The sequence below is a fragment of the Artibeus jamaicensis genome, unplaced genomic scaffold (assembly GCF_021234435.1).
Source record: "Artibeus jamaicensis isolate MK-2021 breed Jamaican fruit bat unplaced genomic scaffold, CSHL_Jam_final scaffold_1283, whole genome shotgun sequence".
NCBI classification, from domain to species: domain Eukaryota; kingdom Metazoa; phylum Chordata; class Mammalia; order Chiroptera; family Phyllostomidae; genus Artibeus; species Artibeus jamaicensis.
Window position 1 is genome coordinate 11,499,926 of NW_026522028.1, and position 27,256 is coordinate 11,527,181.

Sequence of the window (27,256 nt, forward strand, 5' to 3'; positions counted from 1 at the left end):
TCACGACAGCTTGGCAAGTGTGGGCTGAGTGAGAGCCCCTATGCCTGGGTCCTCCTCCCTGGGTGTTTTGTTTTTTTTTTAATCTGTTTTTTTTTATTAAATAAATTTATTTATTTTTTTTGAATTGTTTATGCTGTTACAGTTGTTCTATTCCCCCCTTCATTCCCCTCCACCCTGCCCCCCCAACCGCCCCATTACCCCCCCTTTAGCTTATGTCCATGTGTCTCAAGTCCTTTAGGTTCTGTATTTCCCATACTATTCTTGCCCCCCCATCTATTTTCTATCTACTGTCTATGCTACTTATTTTCTGTACCTTCTCCCCCCTTCTCCTCCTCCTACACCCGTTGCTAACGCTCCTTGAGATCTTCATTTCTGTTTCCACTCCTGATCTAGCTGTCCTTTTAGTTTGCTTTCGTTTTAGGTGTGGTTGTTAATAACTGTGAGCTTGTTGTCCTTTCACTGTTCATGTTTCTTTAACTTCTTTTTCTTAGATAAGTCCCTTTAACATTTCATATAATAAGGGCTTGGTGATGATGAACTCCTTGAATTTGGTCTTATCTGAGAAGCACCTTATCTGTCCTTCCGTTCTAAATGAAAGTTTTGCTGGGTAGAGCAATCTTGGTTGTAGGTCTTTAGTTTTCATGACTTGGAATATTTCTTTCCAGCCCCTTCTTGCCTGTAAGGTCTCTTTTGAGAAATCTGCTGACAGCCTGATGGGGACTCCTTTGTAGGTGATTGTCCCCTTAGCTCTTGCTGCTTCCAGGATTCTCTCCTTCGTTTTAATTTTGGCTAATGTAATTATTATATGCCTTGGTGTGTTTCTTCTTGAATCCAACTTTTTTGGTACTCTCTGGGCTTCTTGGATTTCTTGGAAGTCTGTTTCCTTTGCCAGATTGGGGAAATTTTCTTTTATTATTTGTTCAAATAGTTTTTCCACTGGTGGTTGTGTCTTTCCCCCTTCTGGTACCCCTATAATTCGGATATTGGAGCGTTTATAGATGTCCTGGAAGTTCCTAAGCTTCTCCTCATTTTTCTGAATTCTTATTTCTTCATTCCTTTCTGATTGATCATTTTTTTCTTCCTTCTGGTTCACTCCATTGAGTTGAGTCCCAGTTTTTTTTTTCATCTCTATGGGTTTCCTGTGGAATTCCATTCATTTCCCTTAATTTAGCCTTCATATGTTTCTCTAATTTGTGGCTATAGTCCACCAAATCTGTGAGGAAGCTGACGACCAGTGTTTTAAACTGTGCGTCTGAGAGATTTGCTATTTCTTCGTCACTTAGATTTATCTCCGGGACTTTGAGGTCCCCCTGCGACATTTTTGGTCTGTTCTGGCCCTTTAAGTGAGAGAAGCGGCGCCTTGGAGTCCCAGGTCGCTGGGTTGTGACGCTGTATGTGGGGGCGTGGTCAGAGCGGGGAAAATGGCGCCGCCGCCTCCGCAGCGGGTCCCACCGCTCACTCCCTCACCCGCGTGTATCCGGACACCCACAGTCAACTCGCTACCACCGCCTCCCCGCTGACTCCTCCGTAGTCGCTCACCCGGTGGGCTGCTCACTAGGTCCAATCCTGGGTTTGGAACCCGCGTGAATGTCGCGCGTCTGGATTCCGCGCCTGCGCCCGGTCGATCGAGTTTTCCTTTGTAACTCCTCACCCGCCGCCGGTTTCGCCCCTTACCGGTCGGGCCGAAGAATTTGTTGTTTGCGGACTTCCGAAAAGTTCAGTTTTCCGTGTTCTGGTTGTGTTTTCTGATGCTAATATTTAGTTGTCCTTAAACTTGGTTGTGAGAGGAGGCAAGGCACATCCACCTTAAACCTCCATCTTGGCGGAAGTCCCTCCCTGGGTTTAAAAATGCCCAAAGTAACCTGGCCAGGTGGCTCAGTTGGTTGTAGCACCGTCCCAAGCACCAAAAGGTTAGGGGTTTGATCCCAGGTCAGGGTTGCATATAGCAGGCAACTGATCAATGTTTCTCTCTCACATTGATGTCTCTTTCTCTCTCCCCTTCCAAAATCAATAATAAAAAATATCCTTGTGTTAAGATTAAAAGAAAAAAACTAAAAATCACACATCCAGAGTAAAGAAATAGCACAGATTCTCCTTAGCTATGGCTGCTGAAGGTGTGGCCTATTCCTCCAGCGGGAAGGCTGTACACACCAGGCCACCTCCCTCTGCCCTCAGAGTCTGGCAGCAAAGGCCACTCTGCTTGAGGAGGTGGGCTTCGGGGCTTTACAGGGAGACAAGGCCCTCTTCTGCCTCCTACTGACTTAGCGAAGCAGTTCAGAAAAACTAAGAGCTCCTGGTAAACAACTAAGGCTTCGCTCCGCTCACTTAACAGCGCGAACAGACCAAAAATGGCTCTAGAACAACTCAGAGCCCCAGAACCGATAGACCTAAGTGATGAAGAAATAGCCAGTCTTTCAGATGCACAGTTCAAAACACTGGTTATAAAGATCCTTACAGAACTGGTTGACTTTAGCCACAAATTAGAGAAACATATGGAAGCTAAATTAATTGAAATGAATGGGGATACAAAAGATTCCAATAGTAATGGAAAGAAAATTGGGACTCAAATCAAGGGAGAGAACCAGACGGAAGAAAAAAATGATAAAACAGAAAGGAATGAAGAAATAAGAATTCAGAAAAATGAGGAGAAGATTAGGAACCTCCAGGACATCTTTAAACGTTCCAACATCCGAATTATAGGGGTACCAGAAGGGGGAAAGGCACAACCACCAGTTGAAAAATTATTTGAACAAATAATAAAGGAGAATTTCCCCAAGATGGCAAAGGAAATAGACTTCCGAGAAATCCAGGAAGCTCAGAGAGTCCCAAAGAAGTTGGACCCAAGAAGGAACACACCAAGGCACATCATAATTACATTAGCCAAGATTAAAATGAAGGAGAGAATCCTAGAAGCAGCAAGAGCTAAGGGGACAGTCACCTACAAAGGAGTTCCCATCAGACTGTCAGCTGATTTCTCAAAAGAGACCTTACAGGCAAGAAGGGGCTGGACAGAGGTATTCCAAGTCATGAAATCCAAAGACCTACAACCAAGATTGCTCTACCCAGCAAAACTTTCATTTAGAATGGAAGGACAGATAAAGTGCTTCTCAGATAAGACCAAATTCAAGGAGTTCATCATCACCAAGCCCTTACTATATGAAATGTTAAAGGGACTTACCTAAGAAAAAGAAGATAAAAAAGATGAACAGTGAAAGGACAGCAAACTCACAGTTATTAAGAACCACACCTAAAACAAAAGCAAACTAAGAGGATAGCTAGATCAGGAGCAGAACCATAGAAATGAAGAGCACATGGAGGGTTAGCAATAGGGGAGTGGGAGGAGGGGAAGGGGGAGAAGGTACAGAAAATAAGTAGTACAGACAGTAGATAGAAAATAGATAGGGGGGAGGGTAAGAATAGTAGGGGGAAATACAGAATCTAAAGAATTTGAGACACATGTTCATGAACTAAAGGGGGAAATGGTGGGGGAGGGGTATGCAGGGTGGAGGGGAGGGGAGGGGGGAATAGAGCAAATGTAATGGCATAATCAATAAAAAAATAATAATAATAAAAAAAAATTAATCCTCAAAAAAAAAAAAAAAAAAAAGAAAAACTAAGAGCAACAAAGATCCTTAATGAAGACCAGGAGCTGTGGTCACGAAAACCTGTAAGTGTGTGTTTGGAGGAAGGAGGGCTACAATAGGAGAGACACGAGTAAAGTTGGCCATGGACAGTCTGGGGATGGGAGGCTGCAGAGAGAACCATAATACTGAAGAAAACTGAAGAAAAAAAGGTCCAGAAACCTGGTGGTCCCTTTACAACCAGGAAGGCTTTCTGAAGCTAGCATCTATCTTAAATGGATAACAAGGAAACTGCAGTTCATATTCAAAGTGTCCGGGTACTGAGGACTTTGGGCTCTAGGGCTCTGTTCTACCCCGAGGCGACTTGGGCAATGTCGAGCTTGATATCCAGTGGCCCCATGAAGCACACATGTGCACATAGGTTCTAAAGCCTAGGGTGCACATCAGAAAGCTGTTTAAATTTCACCAACACGTGTATTCAGCCAAATTTTACAATAAGCATTCTCTAATGTGTTCATATAATAGTGGCAATCAAAACTTAGAATCTTACTTAAGCTGGGAAATGTATATGGTTTAAGACAGAATAACAAGTAAAACCCTAGTCAGTGAAGAAGAAACTCTCATTTTGAGCATTATGAATTATGCACCTTTTCCTGAACTGCCTAGAAAGAACATTTCCTATTTGAATTAAGTTGCTTGGGCCCAGACTGGCCTGAGGACTCAGCAAACAACTTAGCAACATCACCCTACTGCCAAGCTAGCATCATTGCACCGCAATCCTATTTGAACTACAGCCACTAACATGATAGTGGTCTCCTTACCTTTCACGACATCAGCGACATTGCAGGTGGGATCAATACTTCCGATGTGTTTAGGATGAGCAGGATTAGTGTCACCACCAAAGAGAAGTGCTAAACAAACACAAAAGGGAGGGGAGAGATTATAAACAAAGCCAGCTGGGATGGTCAGGCAGAGAAATAGAGGATTCTCATATTTGTAAGAATCATTTTAGTATCCAGTGACTTACAGAAATAGAAAACAGGGTGGGGCAAAAGGTTTACAGCTTCGAGCATGTGAAACAGAGTTTATTCTTATATTTTCATTTATTACTGTGTTATTTTCCATACAATCAACTGTAAAACTAGTTTTGCCCCACCCTGTATACATAACGAGGGAACGACAAAGGATGTGCTTTAAGACCTGCCAGTTGCACTTAGCAGGTCCCAGAGCAGTGACACATGCCAGGTGTCCAACCCTTTCTTCCCGACCCAATGTGACGTGGATGAAAACACTTCCTTGCATCCTTAGCCAGGTTTACCCACCTTCTTAGTACTACAGCAGACATTTAATCCAACACTCACTAAATAGTTAGAAAACACAGTCTGCAGCATTAGGCCAGCCTTGGGAAATGTCTTCATTGTGAACATGTCAAACGCCTCCATCGTGGAGATTTGTTTTCCGTGTAGTATACACAAATGATAGTTGTTCAAGTATCTTCAAAAGTACAAATGCTTTCACAATACAAAAGATTAGCAAAGCCGTACTTGCAAATAAAAGCCAAAAGGAGCCCCAAAGGAAACAACAATCTGAACTCAAGTGTTCACAGGCATACATATATACAGGGTCTGGCAGAAATAATGCCTCTTTTTTACTGCGGAATCCTTTATTTGAAATTTTTTATTGTTGTTCAGTTACAGTTGTCCCGCCTTTCCCACCCCACCCCCCGTCGCTCTCCTCTACCCTGCCCCCCACTCCCACAGTCAATTCCCCCTATTGTCCGTGCCCATGAGTTCTCTGTTCATGTTTCTTTGCTTGCCCCTTCCTCTTCTTTGCCCATTAAGCCCCTCCCCTCTGGTCAGCGTCCATTCGTTCTTTACAAAATCTTTTATTACCAAATCATAAGCATGTCATTCTATAACATAACAATATCACACTCAAGCACACCATGTGACATCTTAGGTGAAATGTTCACGTTAAAAGTATAAATTATGACACCCATATTATTACCCTACCAATCACACTCAAGCAGGCCTTACTTCTGCCAGACCCTGTAAATATTTATTTTTTTGGTGTACTTACTTTTACATCAAACAAACACTGGAAATAACTTGGATTTCATGAAAGGAGAATGTGTAAATAAAATAGGGGAGATTTTAAAGTATAAAAAATGATGACTATGGACAATGGGTCAATAGGGAAAGTTCTAACTGATTAGGTGAAAGAAAACCAGAAGTGACGAGCTTAGTCAGCGCTCTAGAAACACGCACGTATATATGCAGACACACATATTTGGGTCAGAGAGAAACTGTATCTAAGTAGTTCAGTTAAATAGTATTTCGTTCTCTTTTTTTCCTTTCAAATTTCCTGTAAATTGTCATATACTTCTTTGTTTAATAACAAACTATCTTTATTGTCACATCATCGGCATGACAATGCTTTGATTACAGTTTTAAAGAGTTATATGTTTTGCTTGAAACTATTCGTTTCAGGTATACAGCACATACAGTTCTATTTTTAAAAGATAGACATTTAGGACCAACCCACATTTAATAATTGTATAACATTCATTTATCCAAATAAATAAAGTTAGTAAAATAAAGGTGCATTGTCCATTTTCTGATTCAGCAAAGAGGATGATTTAGACTCTAGATGTCTGGATGCTTTTTCATAAGAATTATGAAAACAGGCCAAGAGACAATGCTGAAAATAAGCCAAAAATTTTTTTTGTGGCAAGAATTTTAGTTTTGCTTTTCTTATCTGCTCATCAGCCTGGAGAGTGGATTAAAACTCTCAAGACAAGATTATGGTTTGATACTTCGCTTAATCTGATTTCACTGATCACTGTGACATTAAGGATCAATTGCTCATACTGTCAATATGCCAATATTCTCAGAAGGGAAACTACCTAACATCCTGGATAAAGACTAGAACTTTCTCTCAGAGACACGAATGTGGCTGCCATTAAAGCTGGACCTTCGCCACCACCAGAAACATAACAGCAGATGCTTAAAGGCAAACCGTGGCCATGTCTCCAATAGGAGAATCAAAGAGCCTTTCAAGGATTTGTTTCAAATGACCAGCTTTTTAGTAGATAAGATTTACTTAGAAAAAAACTGAACTAGGAATGAAATTTCTACAGACGGAAATGTAGACCTGTAACAGGAAAACATTTGGAAGAAATCACTCTGGTTATGACTTCAAACCTGGGCCAAAACCCCAACTTACTGTGCTGATTAATAAGCATGCGGAAGGAGATGCGGTTGGTATAGAAGCGATCCAGAAAATACTGTATGTTACTGCTAATGAATGGATCGAACCCAAACTTCTCCTTGTATTCAATCACTCCTTGTGCCATTGTAGGAACCACATCATTGTGTCTGTTTCTGATTTTAATCAGAACTTGTAGAAAGCTGTGTGGGAGGGAAACAAGAGTAGTCAGTCTTTATATCTCATGGCTGATGCATAACCTTCCCAGCTCCATCTCTGGACGACTTATCTTCTGGTACTTTTGTAGGTGGGGACGACATAATCATTCCAGGTTACAAGGAAGAATTTGTGGGAAACTAAAGTATTGCCTAAGTTTTTGCTTGCAACTTCCCTACAGAAATTCTTCTTTGAGAAACACAGAAAGTAAATGGTTCCAGTAAAGAAAAAAAATGCTCAAATACCTTTTTAAGGAATCCACTGACTTGTTGGATAAGTGATTACACAGAATGCAGGTTCTATAAATATTTGCTGAATAAAGAATTGCAGAGCATATTATTTCTTCTGATGACATGAAGACAATTCAAAAAACATTTCCAAAGATTTATTATGCAGTCTGAATGCAATAGCTCCCATGAATAAATAATGTGAAACTTCTGAAGAGTAAAATTTTGAAATGTATTTCTCACAGCAGTGAAACATAACGATGAAATGTAGATAGAATAAAGGCAATTAAAACACCCATATTCAAGTATTACAGTATATTATTGTAAAGATGCAGAGGGAAAATATATGAAGGATGGTAAGTAACTAAGAAGAGAAAGACACGTCAATGGAAGCAAATAGAAAGCTCAGAAGCAGGACCACAGGTGAGTATGTGTGTGTAAAAATTGAGCATGTTGATAAAGCAACATTGCAAGTCAGCAGGGGAACGATCAAATTAGCTGGGACATCTGGGTAACATTTTAAGTCACAACCCAATTTTGAGTGTTTAGCCAAAAAGTGGGTTAAGAGATTTAAATGCAAAGGGGCAAAATCACAGCAAAGATAAAAGAAAATCAGGTGAGTAAGTATACAACCTTCAAGTAAGGAAGGCTGTTCTAGGCTTAATAGCAAAGGCAGAAACCATGTAGAAACAAATGATATGACCAGGTGGAATTTCAGCACTTCTGTCCAAAAACAAAGTGGAAACTGGGAAAAGTCTATTTGCAAGTGCTCAATAGAAAGATGAGCATCCTACTGGAAAACTAGGCAAGGAATCTGGTGTCAAAGGGAAATTTACCAGGGGAAATGCAAATACCAAAAACTTCACATTCACAAATAATAAAAGAAAAACAAATTAAATCAGTGCAACAGCTATTTTTAAGAGCTGTTCGTCAGAGCACTGTTCATAGTCACGAAAAAAACTACAAACCATTCTAACACCCAATAATAAAGAGTTCAAGTTCCATGACTTACCTGTAGATGGACCACTACGAAACTATGAATAATGGTGTAGATCTGTAATGTGGACATGGTTATTTTTGTAAAAAATATTTTATACTTAGAGAAATATGTATGCCTAGTTAAGAGTAGGGATGGAAGGAAATGTTAATAGTGTTGGCCCCTGGCAGTGGAAATGTGGAGTGACTTCCTTTTTACTTATCTGAGTAGCCTTTTTTTCCCCTATGATGAACTACGTCTGTAACAAATGCACACAAAGACAGCAAAGGTGAATAAATCAACTCTGAAATTAGGAGGTCATAATTACTCACAAGAAATTTTATGATGGGCAATTTGTCCTTTACCATAATGCTCATTCCAATATATTTGTAAATTAAATGGCACTAAAGTGAAACAATTCACTTGTAGAGAAGTGCCTTAAGTTATCTGAGGGGAGGAGACTTGCCTCCACAGTTCAATTCTCAGACTACTTCCCCAATCTTTGGTGGCTCTTCTAAACATTATCATTATACGAATGTGCTTCTCCTCCAAGCTGCTTTCACTTTACTTAAATGATGTCCCTGCCCAAGACTTCTATACAACCTCTCACTGAATGAAAAAGGCCACTACTATGAGTAAAAATGACTCACCTTGACTCCTTCCTTCACCATGAGCCCCAGGCTTCTAAAATCCCAACAACCCCAACGAACTAGCTGCAGGAACCTGAGCAAGTTATCGAAACTCACTGAGAGCTACTATCATCACAACCTTGTGCACACTGGCTGCAGCACTCGGCAGTATACAAAGCAGGCTCATCTCTATAAATTGCATCGGACAGACAACCTGTTCCAGAAACTGACACAGGACTCTGGGAACCACACAGCAGAAGTTCAATATCACATACTTCCACACACCTGGATCCTAAAATTTGAAGCTACAGAGAGTCCAGTCCTGATTTTTAGGATATCAGCCAAACAAACTGTTACTTGCTAGTGACTTCTGAGAAGACAAAGCTCCTGGCTTTGATTCATTTAATTTCAAAACCTTCAAAAACAGCAAGAGCAGATAGCAAGGAAAATGCTGTATCTGGAGCTCTAACCCAGTGCCTCCTTCCCACGTTTCACAGATTCATCACACAGAACACCTAGCAAAATGGAAAACAGATCAAGATTTTTTCCTCTTATATTTGAATTTACATGTAAACCTGACCTCGCTACTCACGGCTCAAACCAGCAGTTCTGGCAGTACGGTGCATTGTAAAGATCCATGCTGTAAGGGAAAGGAAATGTCATTTCCAGGGCTAGCCCTGGTACTAACTAATGGCATGATCTTGGGCCAGTCAGCTTACACCTGTGACCTCAGTGTTCTTGTGAACTGAGAGGCCTAGGTTCAATGCCTCGAGCTAAGGTCTCAGATAACATAGTGTTTCTCTAGGTATATTTTTTTATGGAACACCTATATTTAAGGTGTTCAGTCTCACAATTGTGTGGGCCAAGTTTCTACTTAGAAAGAAATTCCTCAACACAACAGGCCTGCCATATGCATGTACTCCTGTGTACAGGAACCAGGAAGGAAGAAAGTAATGTGGAAAGGATACTTAATTTCTCTTGCGGGCGAAAAACCCACGCTCAGAGCTAAGGTTCATGTTTTCTGGCTAAATGAAAATGAAAAACAGAAATATTTCCCACCAGACTGAGAATTTAGCAGTCTTCTTGCAGAATGGCGGCAGCAAGGAAGCTCAGGTTGCCATGGAAAAAGCACACTTTCTTCTGCTTGTCCGAAGTAAAGCCATTATTGTGTTTCTGAGTTCAAATGTAATACTGCTTTGAAAAAGAGTTTTTTAAAACTGTAAGGGACTGAAAAGATTATGTAATAGCTTATTGGTACAGTGGAAGAAAAGGACACTGAGCAAATCAAGAATTCAGAGAGCTCTCACCGATTAATCAGAAGGCAATGGAGAAATAAATGAAAGGACTTGTAGCTTATGTGGAAGAGAAGGGGCAAGAGGGGACATCCTTGTCTTGGTTCTGATCTTAGAGGAAAAGATTTCAGCTTTGCATTGGCCCTTCCTCAAGTGGGTAAAGAGATGAACAAGAAAGAGTAAGCAAGAGTAACAGGTTTAGAAGGCTGTAGGACAGATTTGTAAAGGACACTGGCAGAGTACTGGTGGATCCAGGGGTGAGATGACAGAGGTTAGACTGTCATATGTAAAGTTCTTCTTGCAAAATATAATTAAAGCATTTGTATAAGTTTCAGTATTACATAAAAAAAGTTTTAAAAACTTTCAGGGAACAATTTCAAACATCTCTCCTGCATCACACATTATTAAATCACTTAATCTATATGTAATAGAGCAGACTACAGTTTGTAAATCTAATTCATCAAGCAAAACTTTGAACTGTCTGTGGGAGTTAATTACTATAACCAGGAAGTAGTAATTTTGATGTAAAGCAGGCCTCAATGAATGATGGAATTAATATCTCAAGTAAACGTCTTTGTAAAATGTCAGCAACTCAGATTTAAGGTAACAATACACGATGCAAGAACATCAGTGGTCAGGATTACTAACTGTAAACAAGCTGCATGAAAATTTTAAGAGGTGTCCTAATGCAATAAAAAAATTAAAAATGTCATCATGCTCACAAATAGCCTGATTAGCTAACTGTATGCAATTTGTATCTGGATCGTTTTAAGCTGTAAAAGTAAAGAATTTGTAAGTCTAAATAAATGAGTGTTTACAAAATACTGTGAAGGACTGGGTAGGTAGGTAGATTCAAGCATATTCAGAGACCACTGCATTCTTAAAACGACCACTAGGTGGAACATTTACTGCAACATTCAGTGAGGGTCCACACCAGTTCCCCATGAGCGAACACTATTAAGAATTATTAGATCACAGCATGCTAAGTGAGATTAGTCAGATGGAGAAAGTCAAGAACCATATGATTTCACTCATATGTGGGATATAAAACTGAAATCAACAACTGAACAAATAAGAAAAACAAATGAAGAAAAACTCAGACACAGCCAACAGTGTGGTGGTCACCAGAGGGGAGAGGATGAGGGGAGGCAGTAAAGGGTATAGGAGGTCAATGGTGAGAGAAGGAGACTTGACTTTGGGTGGTGAACATGCAATGCAATATACAGATGCTGTACTATAGAATTGTACACCTGGAACCTATATAATTTTATTAAATGATGTCACCCCAATAGATTCAATAAAAAGTGTTTTTAAAGAATTAGATCATGAACCATAATTCAAGTGTCATTATTCATTTTGTACTGTTAAATTCTTAACTCGGTTTTTTAAAAACAAGTGCAATGTCGAGTTGTTGAAACCTAATATTTTAGTGCAAATCATACTTCTTGGTTCTTACTGACAGGAGCTCCATTCACCAAACTGTTTTTTTACCTAGATCTTTTTACTTTCACGTGAGTCTGTTACCATACTTACTTATCCAAGACCTTTGGATCCTCAGGGCTCTTATTTTCATAATCCAGAAGTTCAAGGAAGCTCTGCATATACCTGAAAGAGAGGAGTCAATGTGTCAACTAGCTACACAACACCCATTTCTCCTTTCCCCTTCCTTATAGTACCCCAAATTTTCATTCAGGTAACATCCCCTCCTCCCCACTCCCCCCATGTAGCCAAAGCGCTTCAGGAGATGCTGATGCCACACAGAGCTCCTGGGTGTCCCGACTTTTCTCTGGGTAATCCCATTTCTCTTGTCACTAATTCCTCATTAGTCTGATGGTCCACGTCTAAGCCTGTTACTGTGTTGCATATCCCTGGACACAGGGATTGGCTCAGGAATGGGCATAATATCTCAATTCAAACCTGAGAAATAAGAAAAAAGACTTGGTAGAGGTCTCTGGGAGAGAAACCAACTTGCTCTGCTTTTGTGTGGCTTGCTATGTGGACGTGAAGCCTGGAACTGCTGCAGCTATTCTGTCACCAGGAGGAAGTGCAGTGAGAAAATGAAGCCAACGCCATGGAAAGCAGTACCTTGGTAATAAGCTGATGAATCTGAATCAAACCAACACAAAGAGCTCATCCTATGGCTGAATCTTATAGTTACACAAGGCAATTAATTGTGTAAGCTGTGTTTAGTTGGATGTTCTGCTACTTACAAACATATTCTAATGGACAAACCAACTCTATAATTATATGTCCCCAAAAAGTGCATATAAATTATAAGTAGCACCTGTGTGATACTGAAGTGTGCACTAAGAACTTAGAAGCTAGAAATAAAGAAGGTAGCTTCTCACAGTTAAACTCTCTTAAACCCTCAGAGACAGCTTTGGGATTAAGAATAGCTCCATATCTCAATCAGGGACAGTATAAGAAATAATGTGTTCAACATAAAGAGCTAGAGAACATGGAAAAATGGGATCCAGAGAGGCACACTACTGGGGTAGCTACATCCAGACAGGACTTACTAGATCCCGTCGGGATTCAGAGATTTCAGTTACTCGGGGTGATCTCTGCTTTGGGTATTAAGATGTCCTGAAAGAACTCTCTTATTATTCTAATGATTGCTAGCAAATAATTACATTAATCCTACTAGCCAGCTTTAACAGAAGATGGGGGTACTTAAGCAATTAAAAATGACTGTTAAGCACATACACAGAAAAGACGTTTTGTTCATCAGCCTCACTTAAACTTTGTGACAATGCATGATACTAAAGTATGTTCATCTCTGGCTATATATTTTTCAAAGTCTCTGGAAAGATAAGGCTATGGATTAGATATTGCTAAAATCATCAGGTCAAATCACCCTGCGAGGTCACTTTTAAGAGGGAAAAGAAAATGACAACAAAACAGAATGCATGATCTTGCACTGGATTCTTAAATTGAGGGGGGCACAACAAAAAGAGAACACTATTAGACATTAGGACGGTGAATGAAATGAGAACAAGTTCTGCATATTAGAAAATTACTGGATCTGTTAAATTCTCAAATTTGATAATTATACTGTGGTTTTCTAAGAGTTATTCTAAGGAGATAACTACTAAATTACTTAGGGGTAAAGAGGCATGATGTCTACCATTAATACAATGGTTCAGGGGAGAAAAGCATATATATATATATATACCGTGTGTGTGTGTGTGTGTGTGTATCAATCACACACACACAGAGACAGAATATGAATGAGAATGGCAGAACAAATGTTGTCAAATGTCAACAATCAATAAATCTGCATGAAGGTTTATAATGGGAATTCTTGCCCCTAGTCTTGCAAACCCTTCTGTTAGGCAGGAAATTATTTCACAATGGAATGCTTAAGAAAAGAAAAGGAAGAAATGACGTGTGTGTGTTTGGAATGGCCATGGAAGAGGACTGGTGAGGAGACACAAAAATAGTTGACACAGTCATTTGTGTCTATACTTTGCCAGCAATTCACTTTGAAGCCTCTGAAGTCACTTTTACATAAGTGATAGTACATGTTTGACTGTCACTGACTGCCACCAGCACCAGGGGACCTGAAAGTCATCTAGACTGCCTAGAGCCCCACCATGGTAGCCTGAGATAGTGCTTATATACTTTCTTTTGGAAATCTCTAACTGTGGCCTTGAAGCAATAAAGAAGTCTTGTGCAAACAAGTACATGCTGCTCCTTCACAAACAATCTATGAACTCAGGGTAGAAAGCAACTAACTATGAGATCGAAGCCACAGTCATCATCTCTCCTGGGTCTCTCAGGACCCCTTTGCCTCCCACAGTGAGGAGCTACTGACTGGGCCGGGGACGGCACAATGCGTCTCTAAAACCACCCAATAGAGTGTGTCTCAAACAATTCACTCTCAGCCCTAAGAATTTATTATAAAACGTACAGGGGTAGGCAAAAGTAGGTTTACAGCTGTGAGCAGGCAAAAACGGTTTATGCTTGTATTATTATTCATTATTGTATTATTTTTCCATACCAACAGCTGAAACCTACTTGGACCCATCCCTGTATTACTGAGGAATGACTGCTGAATGGCCCTTCTCTTGTAGTATCCTGGTCTCCACTGACCCTCTAAATGCAAGTTCATGAATAGTTCCATCCTCCTTCTATCTGTTCCCCATCATTCCCTTCCCCTAAAATGCTCTCCCTGCCCCTGTCATTTCCAGCAACTCATCAAGGGGCAGCGCAAAACCACAGCTGGCACTTCTCCCCACTGCACGGCACACTTCCTCTGTCCTGGCTTGACAGTGCTTTTTGCATCTGGCCTCCCGAACTCCTCTGGCTTTTTTCCAGTGCCTTCCACCTTGTTTTTATAACACAAAGGAGACCTGCAAATGTTTCTTGAGTTTATGCAAATCCCTTTCTAAAAATACACCAACTCTCTTACATTCTACTACTCACCAACCTCATCCTGTTTACCTAGTCGGTAGTTTACTCACAAATTCAACTTCCTCAATTAAATAACACAGGCTTTCAGCATCAGAGCTATACCTGACTGAACTTTAAGTTATACTTGTGAAGATTTTTCATACTTTTCACAGGGCAAACGCAGCATAGCAGGTACTGATGTTTTTCTAGTCCAAGGTCCCTTTAAATGACTGACTTTGTTCTAAAAGTAGTACTGGCTTCAAGGAACTTCTTTAAAAGGAAAACAAAAGGAGTGCGGCTGACACTTGACAGAAGCAAGATGCCCCACCTAACTACAGACCTGCTCCCATGGGTCACTGCACTGCTATTCCTCTCTACTTTTCTGTCCTTTCCCTTTTAAAAAAAATGAGCCATCACATTTACAAGCAGAAAACTAAAATTTGCAAAGTCAATAAAGTGTCTTGTATTGTTTGGAAGTATCTTCATTAAGACAATTTTGAACTGTCAGTTAAAAACAATCTTAATTGCCTGGACATCCTGACTATCCCACGTGACTCATTCCTACACATGCAGTGCATGTATTTTTAGGGAGAATGGTCCCAACGCCAAATGTTCAGAGTATCACGGGAAGACCCCTTTGATGTCACATTATGTACTTACCAACTCTGGACCAATCCCACCGAAGGGCGGCTAAGTAAATTATCTGGCAGAAGATTGACTTCTCTCATGGTGTTAGCCAGGCGCACAGGAAGCTCCTTCCGTAGAAACATGTATGAAGTTTTCTCACATGCATTGTCTCTCCCTATTCAGAGATGAAAAAAAGTACCAGGATTTACAATCTAACAAATGGAACAATGAACGCTCCCATGGTAGCAGTTACTGGTTGGGAAGAGAAAATTAAATAATCCAGCAACCTCTGGTTAAATTTTTATCCTCTGAAATAGCAAGTTTAAGAAAATAATTAGAATAGCAAAAGAACATTTATTCCAAGAGGCCATCTTGAAAGCAGTTTCATTTTCCTTAACACAAATCTGTTCCTAGCATCACCAGTTTTGATCTAAAAGGGACCTGCGATATAGTCTGAATTTGTTTTCCCTGTGGGAAAACTGCCAAGTACAAAAGCAGGGGAACATACAAATCCATGCCTGTTCAGAGGAGTTTCTGGAAGGCAACAGATCCATTCATTCCATAAATATTTGCCTACTATGTACCAGGATTTTCATCTAATATGTTTCTTTGGGCACCACTCCACCGCTCAGGGAAGCAGCCACAGGCCCCATCTCTGACCGAGACACAGGACTCAGGATATGCCAAAGAAACCAGACCACAGGTGCTCTCAGGAACAGAGTGACCTACCATGGCATGTCTGAAAGGGCCAGACACTGCGTGACTCTAAAGACAGATGTCAGGGAGTCTTCTGTTGATTGCTCTGAGCTGGTTGTGCATCAAATTTTCCTAACCAGGACATAGTGAGAAAAAGGTACCTGGCCACCTGAAAAAGGAAACCTGAGCCCCTTCCCTGAGTGGACTCATGACTGACCCTCCTCCGAAACCCCCAGCCCCACTGGAAACCTGATAGAAAGGACATGAGCTTTGGAGACAGAAATGTGCTCCAGCCCCATCTCCTCCATTTTGGGGTTGGGACACCATCGGTAAGTTTCTTAAGCTCTCTAGGTTTCAGCTGCCTTTATCTATAAAATGGGGATGGAACTTCAGTTTTTGTCAAGATTGTGGCAGTGTGTGTGGAGCCAAAGAGCAAGTGTTCAATAACCATTAGTCCCTCTTCTGTCCTCTGATATTTATGGATCCCTCCTAAGTTGCTCGCACTGGATAGGCCTTCCTGCTGCTCCATATTCCCTGGAGGCTGCTCAGACATGGACAGCCTCGGGCCCAGGCAGAGAGACAGGGAAGCTTACCTAACAACCCACTCTTCCAAACTCTCCTCATTCTTCCTATTGTGACAAAGGTGGTGCCACAGGCAGTCGGCAGAGTAGAACTATTGCATCCCCCTAGTCCAATGCTGTTGAGGGGAGTGTTCCATCCAAGAAAGATGGGGTCTGCAGCATGGGACAGGGACTCAGCACTGGAATCCTGGCAGCTATCCCTTCACCTCTTTCCCCAGGAGACTCTAGTCTGCTCTGCCCCCTGCCCTTGGTGGGAGTCCAGGGTAAGAAGCTGAGAACAAGATTTTGTGTGCTGGCCTTTTAAGAGGGCACCTGTGTTGCTAGCAGATTTCTGCCTCTCCCTGGGGAGAGAATCCCTACTGCTTTTCACAGCCAGATGCTATGTGGGTACCTCTTCCCAGTTCTGGTGCTCTCTGCTGTGGAGCCCAGCTTGGGGTTGAGACCCCGTGCTTCTCAGGGGGAACCTTTGCAGCTGAGATATCGCTCCTCAATGTCAGCTACCACCCTCGGGAGCCAGGCCAGCCCTTTTCATGTCTCCACCCTTCCTACCACTCCCTAAGTGGCTCATTCTGTAAAACCTTGGTTATAAGACTTCTGTTCAGCTAGTCTTCGGTTTGTATTCAGGTTGATTGTTCTATAATATAGTTGTAATTTTAGTTTGGTCCTGGGAGGAGGTGAATATAGCTCCTTCCACATAGTCTGCCACCAACCTGGATCCCCAGAAGGAATTTATTTTTTAAGTTCAGAAAAATGTTGACATTGTCCCCATAGGAAGAGTAACTCAGAGAATGGGGAAGAAGAGAAAGAACCTTGTGGTGATGAATCAGAACTGGGAGTATCAGTATGAACTCAGGAAAAAATTAGTTGACTTTTTGGGTAGGGGAAGTTTACATGCTTACATTTCCATGTCCACAGCATATTTGGAGCATCAACTTAGAAGCGCGTGGGTAAGGTGAAGAGGGAGGGTGATGAGAAATGAGAGTGGGGCTGGCAGGTGCCAGGTGGCAAGGGGAGGCCAGGTCCACATCTGTTCTGGAAACCTTCAGGGCTAGATAGTTTTGGAATATAAAGGTTGTCCGATTTTAGGGCAGTAAAAAGGACTATGTACATACATTGTGTAATATGATCTATTACACAGACACCAATCTGTGCACATTTACACAGAGGAGGATACAGACCATGACCTCAAATCAGGCTGGATAAGCTTTTACCATGCAATGAGTTTTGCCACCAAAGGTATGAAAAAGACCTTGAATTTTTAGAGCTTGTTACACAACAGAGTTCAGATATGAGACTGCAGTCCTGCAGAAAAGTAAAGCCAAGATTAAGTGCTAGCGGTGGACTTGTGTTTGAATCCTGACTCCAGCACCCACTAGCTTCATGAACATAGATAAGTGTCATTACATTTCTAAGCCTCAATTATCACCGTCTATAAAATAAAGACAGCCCTGGCTGGTGTGGCTCAGTGGACTGAGCGCCAACCTGCAAACTAAAAGGTTGCTGGTTCAATTCCCACTCAGGGCACATGCCTGGATTTTGGGCCAGATGCCCAGTTAGGGGGCATGTGAGAGGCATCATTGCGATTTCTCACACATTGATATTTCTGTCCCTCTCTTTCTCCCTCCCTTCTCCTCTCTCTAATAAGTAAGTAAATAAAATCTCTTTAAAAAATAAATAAAATAAAAGCAGTGCCTATTTTGTAGAGGCTGTGGTGAGGGTGAAAAAGTACCAACATTTAATATTAACAAGTTGTTAAAATGTCGAAGAAGGGGCTCATTAAATAGCAATGACTAACAATGCCAAGGATGATAAAATGAAACAGCCTGAGGCCATATGTGCCAGATCGAAAAGGCCTGGTATTTTCTGAGCCCTGAGAGCCTGACTGCACTCTGGTTCAGTGCTCTGCCTGTGCTCATTTGATGATTCTACATAATTAAAAAAGGATTAAAAAGAATTAAAGTATGTTTTGTGTCCCCAGCATCCACTTCGATTTATTTTAAAATAAAAGGCCTTGATGCTTACATTGGTCGACTCTGCACTAACTAGAAAACACAACCACTCATTTGGCATGGTCTCAGCTGACCAAGTTGCAGGAAGCATTTATGCTAGCCTTCTTGGATTATTTATCAGCCTTTTATAAACTAGCGTAGAAAGCAACTTTGTTTTATTTGTCTTTCTATATGTCCCCCAAGGCACCAATTAGAGGGCCTCACCTCTGGTAGCTTCTCAATGATTTATTGGAGAATAGATAATACTTTCCAAAATTTGTAGTTTCAAAAAAGAGTACCTGAAAAATGTCAGGTTTTGCCTCCTACATTCTAATTTAGCTTTCGAGAAAACTTCTTTGTACTCAGATACCTTAATTATACATCAGCTTAAACAGGGGATACGTCTTTTATAGTTAATTAGTGAACCTAAAAATATGAACTACCCGATTTTTTAAAAACTTCTCAGTGGTTTTCCTCATATAAGTTGAAAATATTTTATCCTGTGTGTTAATGCTGGATACTTAGTTTCACCAAAGGGTTCCAATAAACTTTTTAAAAGTAAACTTACAAAAAAAGAACATTTTGCTTTTCATTGAATGTCCTCTCATAAGGGTTCTGTTTTTATAAGTCTTCTGACATACTATTTTCCAGTTATTTGACTTCATTTTTTCCCCACTTATGTGGCTTTTCTACATTCCTTAATTTTGATTTTCTATTTTATTCTGCATTTCTCTAAATACTTTCATCTTATTCAAATGTACCAATTAAATCATTCCCTAGTATCAGTTCAGAGGATGGGTGAGGGGCAAGGAAAATTCTGACTTAAAGAACACAAATTAGTCGTTGGCTTTAATAGACTTGTGTGTATTTTTCTTCACTGCTTCCTCCTCATTTAATGGCCCTTTTCATTCTCTTCGGTTTTCTGTTTGTTTTTCATACTTTGCTCTTTCATTGAAAAGTTGGAGACAATTACTACATTTGCGAAAGGTATGATTTGCTTTGCTTGGAAAGGTTCCAAATAGCTTTCCATTCACCAAGATGTAGAATGAATTAGACATAGAAACGCAAATGACATTCTATTAATGCAGGGAGCCCTCCCCCTGATGGTCACCATAAGAAAGGAGCATTTGACTAGCCTTCTGAGAGCAAGAATAATACTCCAGACTTATTCTTTACATCTGGTTTTCACAGTGGCCTGTATGTCTGGTGAATCTTTAATCTTCTTTTCAACTAAGTTATATGAAGCGGGAAAAAATCCTTATTATTTCTTCAGTTAATGAAGTGATCTGATGATATATTTTATAATTAAAGAGAGGGCTGAGAAACTTCACAGCCAAATGTTGAATCCCCTCTCTGGATTACTCGAAGGCTATCTTTGTCCACATGTTTCAGCTTTCTCACACCTGGTAGGGGATGGTTTGGGGGGAGTAGTAATGGAATCAGGGGGTGGAAAATGAGAGCAACAAATGGAAAAATTACAAGCAAGGCACCAAAATCCAAGAGAATGATCAGCTCATTCAGATAATGTTTCCTTCTCTAAATACTGCCAATTAAATGTTTGAGTTTCCAATGTATTTTTACCATTAACCATGTTAAAATGGATAAAATATAACGGAGAAAAAGCACTTTAAGGGCAGCTCTTTTATTTTTCTCCAGTTATAAGATTCCAGTCTTTTGAAAACACTGAATTTTGAAATCATAAGTAATTAAGTCTTAGAGTTACCAGGGCTAAACAACGATTAACTGAATAGTACTTCAAAGAAACAAACTGAAGTGTGAATGGAGAGCTATCAAATGATTGTGAATATCCTTCAGAAGAATCCCTTATTTTTTTTTTTGCTTCACTTATACTTTTAAAATGTTTGTTTTACTCCATTTCCAGAAGTACTATTTCATTTCCTGAGAAGTTTAACAGTTTTCTTTTGTTTGGTAAAACTTCCTGAATTTCAAAAGAGATCAAAATAGGCAGCAGATTTGGGGGTCTACCACACTTGAGGCTGCCATCACTCCAGACCAGGAGCTTGTTCTTATTACTAACATTATTACCAACAGTGGACCAGAAACTTCAGAGCCAAAGACTGGCAAGTTCACACACACCTCATTCCCTATCACAGTCAATGCCCCACAACACCCAGTGATTACACTACTTCTTTTGGTCCAACATCCGTTTCACTGTGCACACAGGTGCTGTGGGTCAGGGATGGAGACAGCACACAGGAGTGATGGCTTGCCGAGAAGCTCAGCTGGGATAATGCAATGCCAGAGAAGTGACCAGACCATGGCGGGGGGCAGTGCTGGAAGTATCTGAAGGCTTCCTACTTGAGAGCATTGCCAAGCATTGCTGACCAGAGCACCAGCACTGCTGGGTAGCCTCTCTGTGGGCTTCCTCACGGCATGGCAGCCTTGGGCTAGATGGATTCTTGTATGGGTTCAGTAAACAAGGTGGAAGCTGCATGGCCTTTTATGTTTCAGCTTCAGATGCCATTCCCAGCTAGTCAAAGCAGTCACAGCCTGCCCAGACTCCAGGCAACGGGATTAGACTCCCCCTCCTGATGGAGAGCTGGCAAAGGCACACTGTAGAAAAGCATCGTTGTGGCTATCCTTGGGAAATGACACCTTCCCTAAGATGTTCATGAGGAGGTGCTGAAGATGATTTGTTTCTCAAATTACATTTTGAAGCATTCTTCTATTGCCTGAATTTGTTTCCCCTGGGGTCATTTTTTTCTTTTGGCCATTTATTGATCTTAGTTTCTTTCTTTCTCGCTTCAGGCTTCCTTTAGCTGTCTGGTGATGCTTGCTTATTTAGTCATGTTTCAGAGGGAGGCAGCCTAAAGACTAAGTGAGCACCCAGAACACGTGATTTAGAGGGCTTTTGAGTGGAGGTCCTAACACCACCCCAGCTTTTCTGATCCTCCTTAAATAGTTTATTCAGGGTTGTTAGAGAAGAACCTCCCTTCTGCCCTTTACTGTGCCTAGGGGTAACTGCCTGCCTAATAATATTCTGAGGGTCAGGGTGGAGGGCGACCCTTCTGTTTGCAGACTTCCGGTTCATTCTCCAGTGTGGTATCTGCATCACACTGGAGAATGAATGGGGTTGAGGGGGGAGATAAAAAGCAAACATATTTAAGTCCTCACTTAATGCCATAGATAGGCTCTGCGACTTTTGGTGAAATGACAGATAACAAAACCATTTTTAACTGATATAGACAACAGTTAGGTTCCTAGGGTGTCTCGTCAACATCGTAATAAAACATTATTCAAGGACTTGCTGGATGGTAGTTAACTGTATTGCTTTTACACCTTTTCCTAGGGTCAGAAATGTTTTTTTTTTCCTTTTCTTCTTATTTATTATTGTTGTTCAACTACAGTTGTCTCCATTTTCCTGCCACCACTTTCCCCCAACCCCACCCACCCCCACCTCCCTCCCACCCTCAACCCCTCACCCCTGTTGGCTTTGTCCATGGGTCCTTTATAAATGTTCCTTGACAACCCTTCCCCTTCTTTCCCCATTATCCCACCCCCCTCCCCTCTGGTTACTGTCAGTTTGTTCTTTATTTCCATGCCTCTGGTTATACTTTGCTTGCTTGTTTGTTTTGTTGATTAGGTTCCACTTATAGGTAAGATGCTATGGTATTTGTCTTTCACCATCTGGCTTACTTCACTTGAATGAGTGGATCAAAAAACTACGGTACATTTATTTACACAACAGAATACTACACAGCAGAAATGTTTTCAAATAAAAGATTTGGAAGGGACATTGTAAACAACCTAAATATCCAACAATAAGGGAACAGTAAAATAAATTACAATATTGTATATTTACATGGGGAAATATGCAGTCATTAAGAAGTGTTTTTAAAAACAGTCTTCTACAAAAGGTCATTCTATAACTAGACCCAGTCTGTTATTTAAAGGGAAAAAACCCTTCTAGAGCCCTCGCCAGTGTGGCTCAGTTGCTTGGAGCAACATCCCATACACCGAAAGGTTGAAGGTTCATTCCCAGTCAGGACGCATGCCTAGATTGTGGGTTTGATCCCAGGTCCAGTGCGCATGCGAGAAGCAACTGATCGATGTGTCTTTCCCTCCCTTCCCTTTGCTCTAAAATCAATAAGCATGTCCTCTAGTGAGAATTAAAAGTGAAAATAATGTACTAGAGCCATTCTATTCTTTAAAAAAATACAAAAATCTCGTAAGAACATGCTACTCTATGCAGACTTTCCTGAAGGTGTCCGAAGCCCACAATATGTACCTTCATGTCATCACTGTTGTTGTTGTTACAGGAACAGAGGTTGCAGACTGACCATGGCGGAGTCCCTAAAGTTAAGGCAGGAGAGGGTTGAGGATCTTCCCCTGATGGACATCTGTGTCTGTGCCCAGGGAAAGTGAGTGATGTCTACTAGTGACTTGACCCCTCTTTAGAAATCCCATTTGTTTACTCTGTTGAAATATATATGTCCGTAAACAGACTAGTGAGAAACCTGCCCCCTTGGCATGGCAGATAAGGCCAAAGCAGGTTGCACATGGATTTCAGTGTGGGCCCACAGCCCATGCCCACTGTGTGGGCAACTCCTCTGCCAGTGCCCCCAATCACTGAGTTCTATACCCTGTGGGTCCCAGGATCCCTCAGAAAATGGAAGAGTCTGTTAGCACACTACCTGGCACATTGCAGGTATTTAATATTTACTGATTGGAACGGAAAATTAAAATACCTAGTAAGTTTCAGTATAAACTTACCATAGAGCAAATAAAATTCAGTGGTTCAAGCTAACATTTGCTGGTAATGGTTGATTTGTCTTATGGGCAGATCACTGTATTCTATCCGTTTGGTTGGAGGTATTGAAATCCTCAGAGTTAGTGGAAGAGCCAAAAGGTAGATAGGAAGGTGACACTGCGGTGGCAGTAACTGTTAATATGGTGTGTCCAGCCAGGGAGTGCTCAGAACTGATATCAAATAGAACTTTGACCAGCAAGAACATGTAAATAACAATCATAGCTAAAACCACCACACAGACCCACATCAACCTCATTCCAGAGAGGGTTGGGATCTAGTCTTAAGAGTACATTGGTGAGTTACAGGATGTCTTGTTGTCATGGAAGCAGGAACAGTTAAGTAAAGGTCACAGTGTACTCATCTTGGAGGTTAACTGAGGAAAATGTTAAGTTAACCATTACAGTGAATGAAAAGGATCCAAGGCCATTCATGCTCAAAGCACACATGGGCTGAAAGTGCTGTTTCTTGGAAAATGATCAGTTTATATAGCTGAAACCTTCAGCCAACAACCTTTGAGATAATTAACATTGGAGATTTAGAGCACCCTACGCAATTTTTGTTCTTAGCAGGAAGCTGATTTCATCCAGGAAATGCTGTGTCACTGATTTCCCATAATAAAGGCTTAGCCAGTATCTACAGAGCACCTACCATGTGCCACACATTGGGCCGCACAGTTCTCAATTTCAGCAGTGTAACAAGCCTATGATTAGCTGCTATCATTTCCATTTTGCAGATCAGGTCACTGGAATGTAGTGGTTAGGCCAAGCTTCCACTGGTGGTAGGCACCAGGAATCAAGATTTGAGTCCAGTGTACATGGACTGCGTCTCATATTCCCAAAGACAATAAGACAAACAACGAATGGCGGTGATCCTCAGAATAAGAATTGTTTCAGTGTAAGTAAATAAGTAGGTATTAATCCAATAGTTCAGAAATGGTAACATTGGATGACCATTAGATTATGCAATTTCCTGATTTTGTAACAGAACAAATTCAGACAAAACCTCAGCATTACTAAAACTGTCTGCTAGAAAGAAGTGCACCGGGGCAATGGCATATTATGCTGAAAGAAATGGTAGATTACATTGAATGGAAAATGCATAGGTTTAAAAGCTCAACCTACCTGAGTGTTAACTGTGGTTTTACCCCTAACTTTGCTTAGTCAAGGTATGTAAATCATCTAAGCTTTCGCGCCTTTATCCAAGAATGGAAACAGCTACTTCACCTACATGTTGTGAGAATTACAGCTACATCTTTCCACTATTGTGCCTGCTAGATAGTGGCACACAAAAAGTAAGGTAGCTTTGCCTCCTAAAAACAGTAATTTCTGGTTCACTTTGGAAGAGGTGGCCAAGATATCATATCAACAATCAGCTGATAGATCGGGCAGTCTCTTCATTACTCAGGGTTTCTACTTTTCTATGTGTGAAACTGGGGACTTTGGGCAGATGATTTCTAAGCTCTGGTTCAGATTTGGGTTTCTCCTACACCAACTTTGCCTAATAATATACATCCTGGAACAACTCCAGAGAGCACCGATAGGGGTAAGCAGCCAAGAAAAGGATCAAGAAATCAAGAAAAAGAGTAGCACACACATTCACATTTGTTCTTCTATTTGTGTCCCCAAACCCGGAAAGCCTCCTCGGACACTTTAGATAAAGGACAATTTGGTTAACACCTCACACATTCCCAGAAACCACCCCTACGACACAAACAGGTAGTAACAGCAGGAAAGCATGCACAGACTCATAGGATTCATAAAGTTTGACGTATAGCTCTTTGTTCATAGCTCTTCTTCGGCTTGGGTAAAAAGTCTCATCAGAAATAGCAAGCAATTCCAGAGGGATATGATCAAGTGTATTAAAATGTGGGCTGTGTGCTAAATAAAAAAGAAAGCAACTTTTGGTGTTAAATGGTGTAAATATACGGGCAAAAGCTGGAAGGCTATCACAAAAAAAATGGATGGAAGGATTATAGGTGATTTTCTTTGCAAATGCCTTTAATTGTATGCCTTGATAATTACCAAAGAACAGAACACAGTGGGAAACAATATTTACATAGCACAATAGCTCACTATGCCAGATAGACAAGGAATTCACACTCATGATTAAAACTCCAGGTTCCAGCTTAAATGGTCAAGAGTATTTTACACACACCAAAATGCAGAAAAATCAACCCACATGGCAGTATGGACACAACTTTCAGCTTCTATATTACCTATTACACAATTAAAATCCTAAAACCCCATTTTGGCAGGGCTGTGGAGAAACTGGTTCACTTAAAACCTTGGGGACAGCCCTGTAGATTAAAGCTATAAAATTCCTCAAGCCTTTCACACGGTAATTCCACTCAGGGGCATATATCCCATAGGTAAACTGCCAAATACCTGGAAAAGTCTTAGGTATCACAAAAGTCACACACTCCTGATAGCCAAGGTTTACTGTTACTAGCCAAGGGGAGAAACAGAGCTTTATCATTTAGATGCAAACTAAGAGCAATCACTTCAAGGGTCTTTAACTGGGAATGGAATTCACTTAGACAAGAGGTCACAAACTTTCCATAAAGGGCCAGTTGGTAAACATTTTTGGCTTTGTGGACCAAACCATTTCTAAGGCAACTCCTCAACTACTGTTGTGGAGGGAAGGAAGTCACAGATAATATGTAACAAATGTGCATGATTGTGTGTTTCAAGAAAAACTTCACTTACAAAAACAGGTGTTTTCCAAACCCATAGAGTGTACCAAAGAGTGAATCCCAATGTAAACTATGGACTTTGGGTGGTAATAATGGATGGATGTGGGCTCATCAGTTGTAACAAATGTCCCACACTAATGAAGGATGCTGATCGTGGAGGAGGCTGAATCCGGGGAGGGGAGTTATGTGGGAACTCCCTGTTCTGCCAAATGTTGTTGTGAGCCTCAAATTGCCCTTAAAAATAAAATCTATAAATTACAAAACAAAAAACAGGTGGCTGGTCTTCAGGCGATTGTTGACAACCTCTCTTAGACTGCAGTATTCCGAAAACAAGAGGATTTGCTCAACTCTGAAATCAAGATTACCATGGAAGTAAAACAACAGGAAGCACACACAATATTTTTTAAAAGTAAAAGTGGTATTTTCTGATCCCATCCAGTAACAAAACCAAGGTTTCCCAAATCTTTTTTAAAAGAGTTTAATTCGTTTTTAGAGAGAGGGGAAGGGAGGGAGAAAGAAAGGGAGAGAAACATCCATGTGTGGTTGCCTTTCATGCACCCCCCACTGGAAACCTAGCCCACAACCCAGGCATGTACCCTGACTGGGAATCAAACTGGTGACCCCCTAATTTACAGGCAGGTGCTCAATCCACTGAGCCATACCAGCCAGGGTGAAGGTTTCCCAAATCTTGCCAACGGTCTAATCAATTTCCCAATGCTTAATGGGTGGAAACCACTCAATCATCACTAGGTCAGTGAGTCTGTATCTCCCCTTCAAAAGCTCATAAAACGAATGCATGGAAGGAAACCAAAGCTACACACTTTTAGTGCCTGGAGTCTGATAAAACCTGGCTATGTTGAAATTCAGCCCTACGAGCTCATTCAGGCCAGAAAGGCCAATTCTTTTCCTTGTATTGAAATACTGGTGAAGATGCAGTGAGTCACATTAGATATCTTTATTACAAATGAAATTGTTCTCTTCCCCTTTAATTCTAAGTAGTTCACTCTGTCTCCCAACAGATTAGTCTAATTCTTGGCAACTCCTCACAGTAGAAAAACCCTACTGCTTACAGAACAGGTGTATCTTGAGCATATAGGTAAAGGTACAAAAGGAACATACCTGGAAATAGAATCTGATTGTTTTTCCCTTTTCTTAACATGATTAAAACAAAACGAAATAAAAACACTTTTTATCTTCTTGAGAAACAAAATCACGGTTCTCCCCTGGCTTCAAGGAATATAATAACTTAAAGACCCAAGACATTTCTTTCAACGAGCAGTCATTTGGAATCAAAGTCAACCTCTCAGTGGATATCAGAATCTTAAAATACTTTCTAAAGGAAAGCAGAGGTGGCTATGCCCCTAAACCTCAAAAATAG

At 40.9% G+C, this 27,256-nt stretch overlaps 1 protein-coding gene across 2 annotated transcripts in view; it reads right to left on the minus strand.

Moving 5' to 3' along the window:
• The window catches only part of PDK3 (pyruvate dehydrogenase kinase 3), a 64,635-nt gene that overhangs the window by 29,549 nt on the left and 7,830 nt on the right, over nt 1-27,256 (minus strand). For both annotated transcript variants that reach the window (XM_037142935.2, XM_037142934.2), the window contains exons 2-5: nt 15,184-15,325; nt 11,662-11,733; nt 6,807-6,991; nt 4,403-4,492 (exon numbers count right to left, since the gene is read on the minus strand). In XM_037142935.2, coding sequence (XP_036998830.1) covers nt 4,403-4,492; nt 6,807-6,991; nt 11,662-11,733; nt 15,184-15,325 — 489 coding nt within the window. The remainder of the gene's footprint in view (nt 1-4,402; nt 4,493-6,806; nt 6,992-11,661; nt 11,734-15,183; nt 15,326-27,256) is intronic.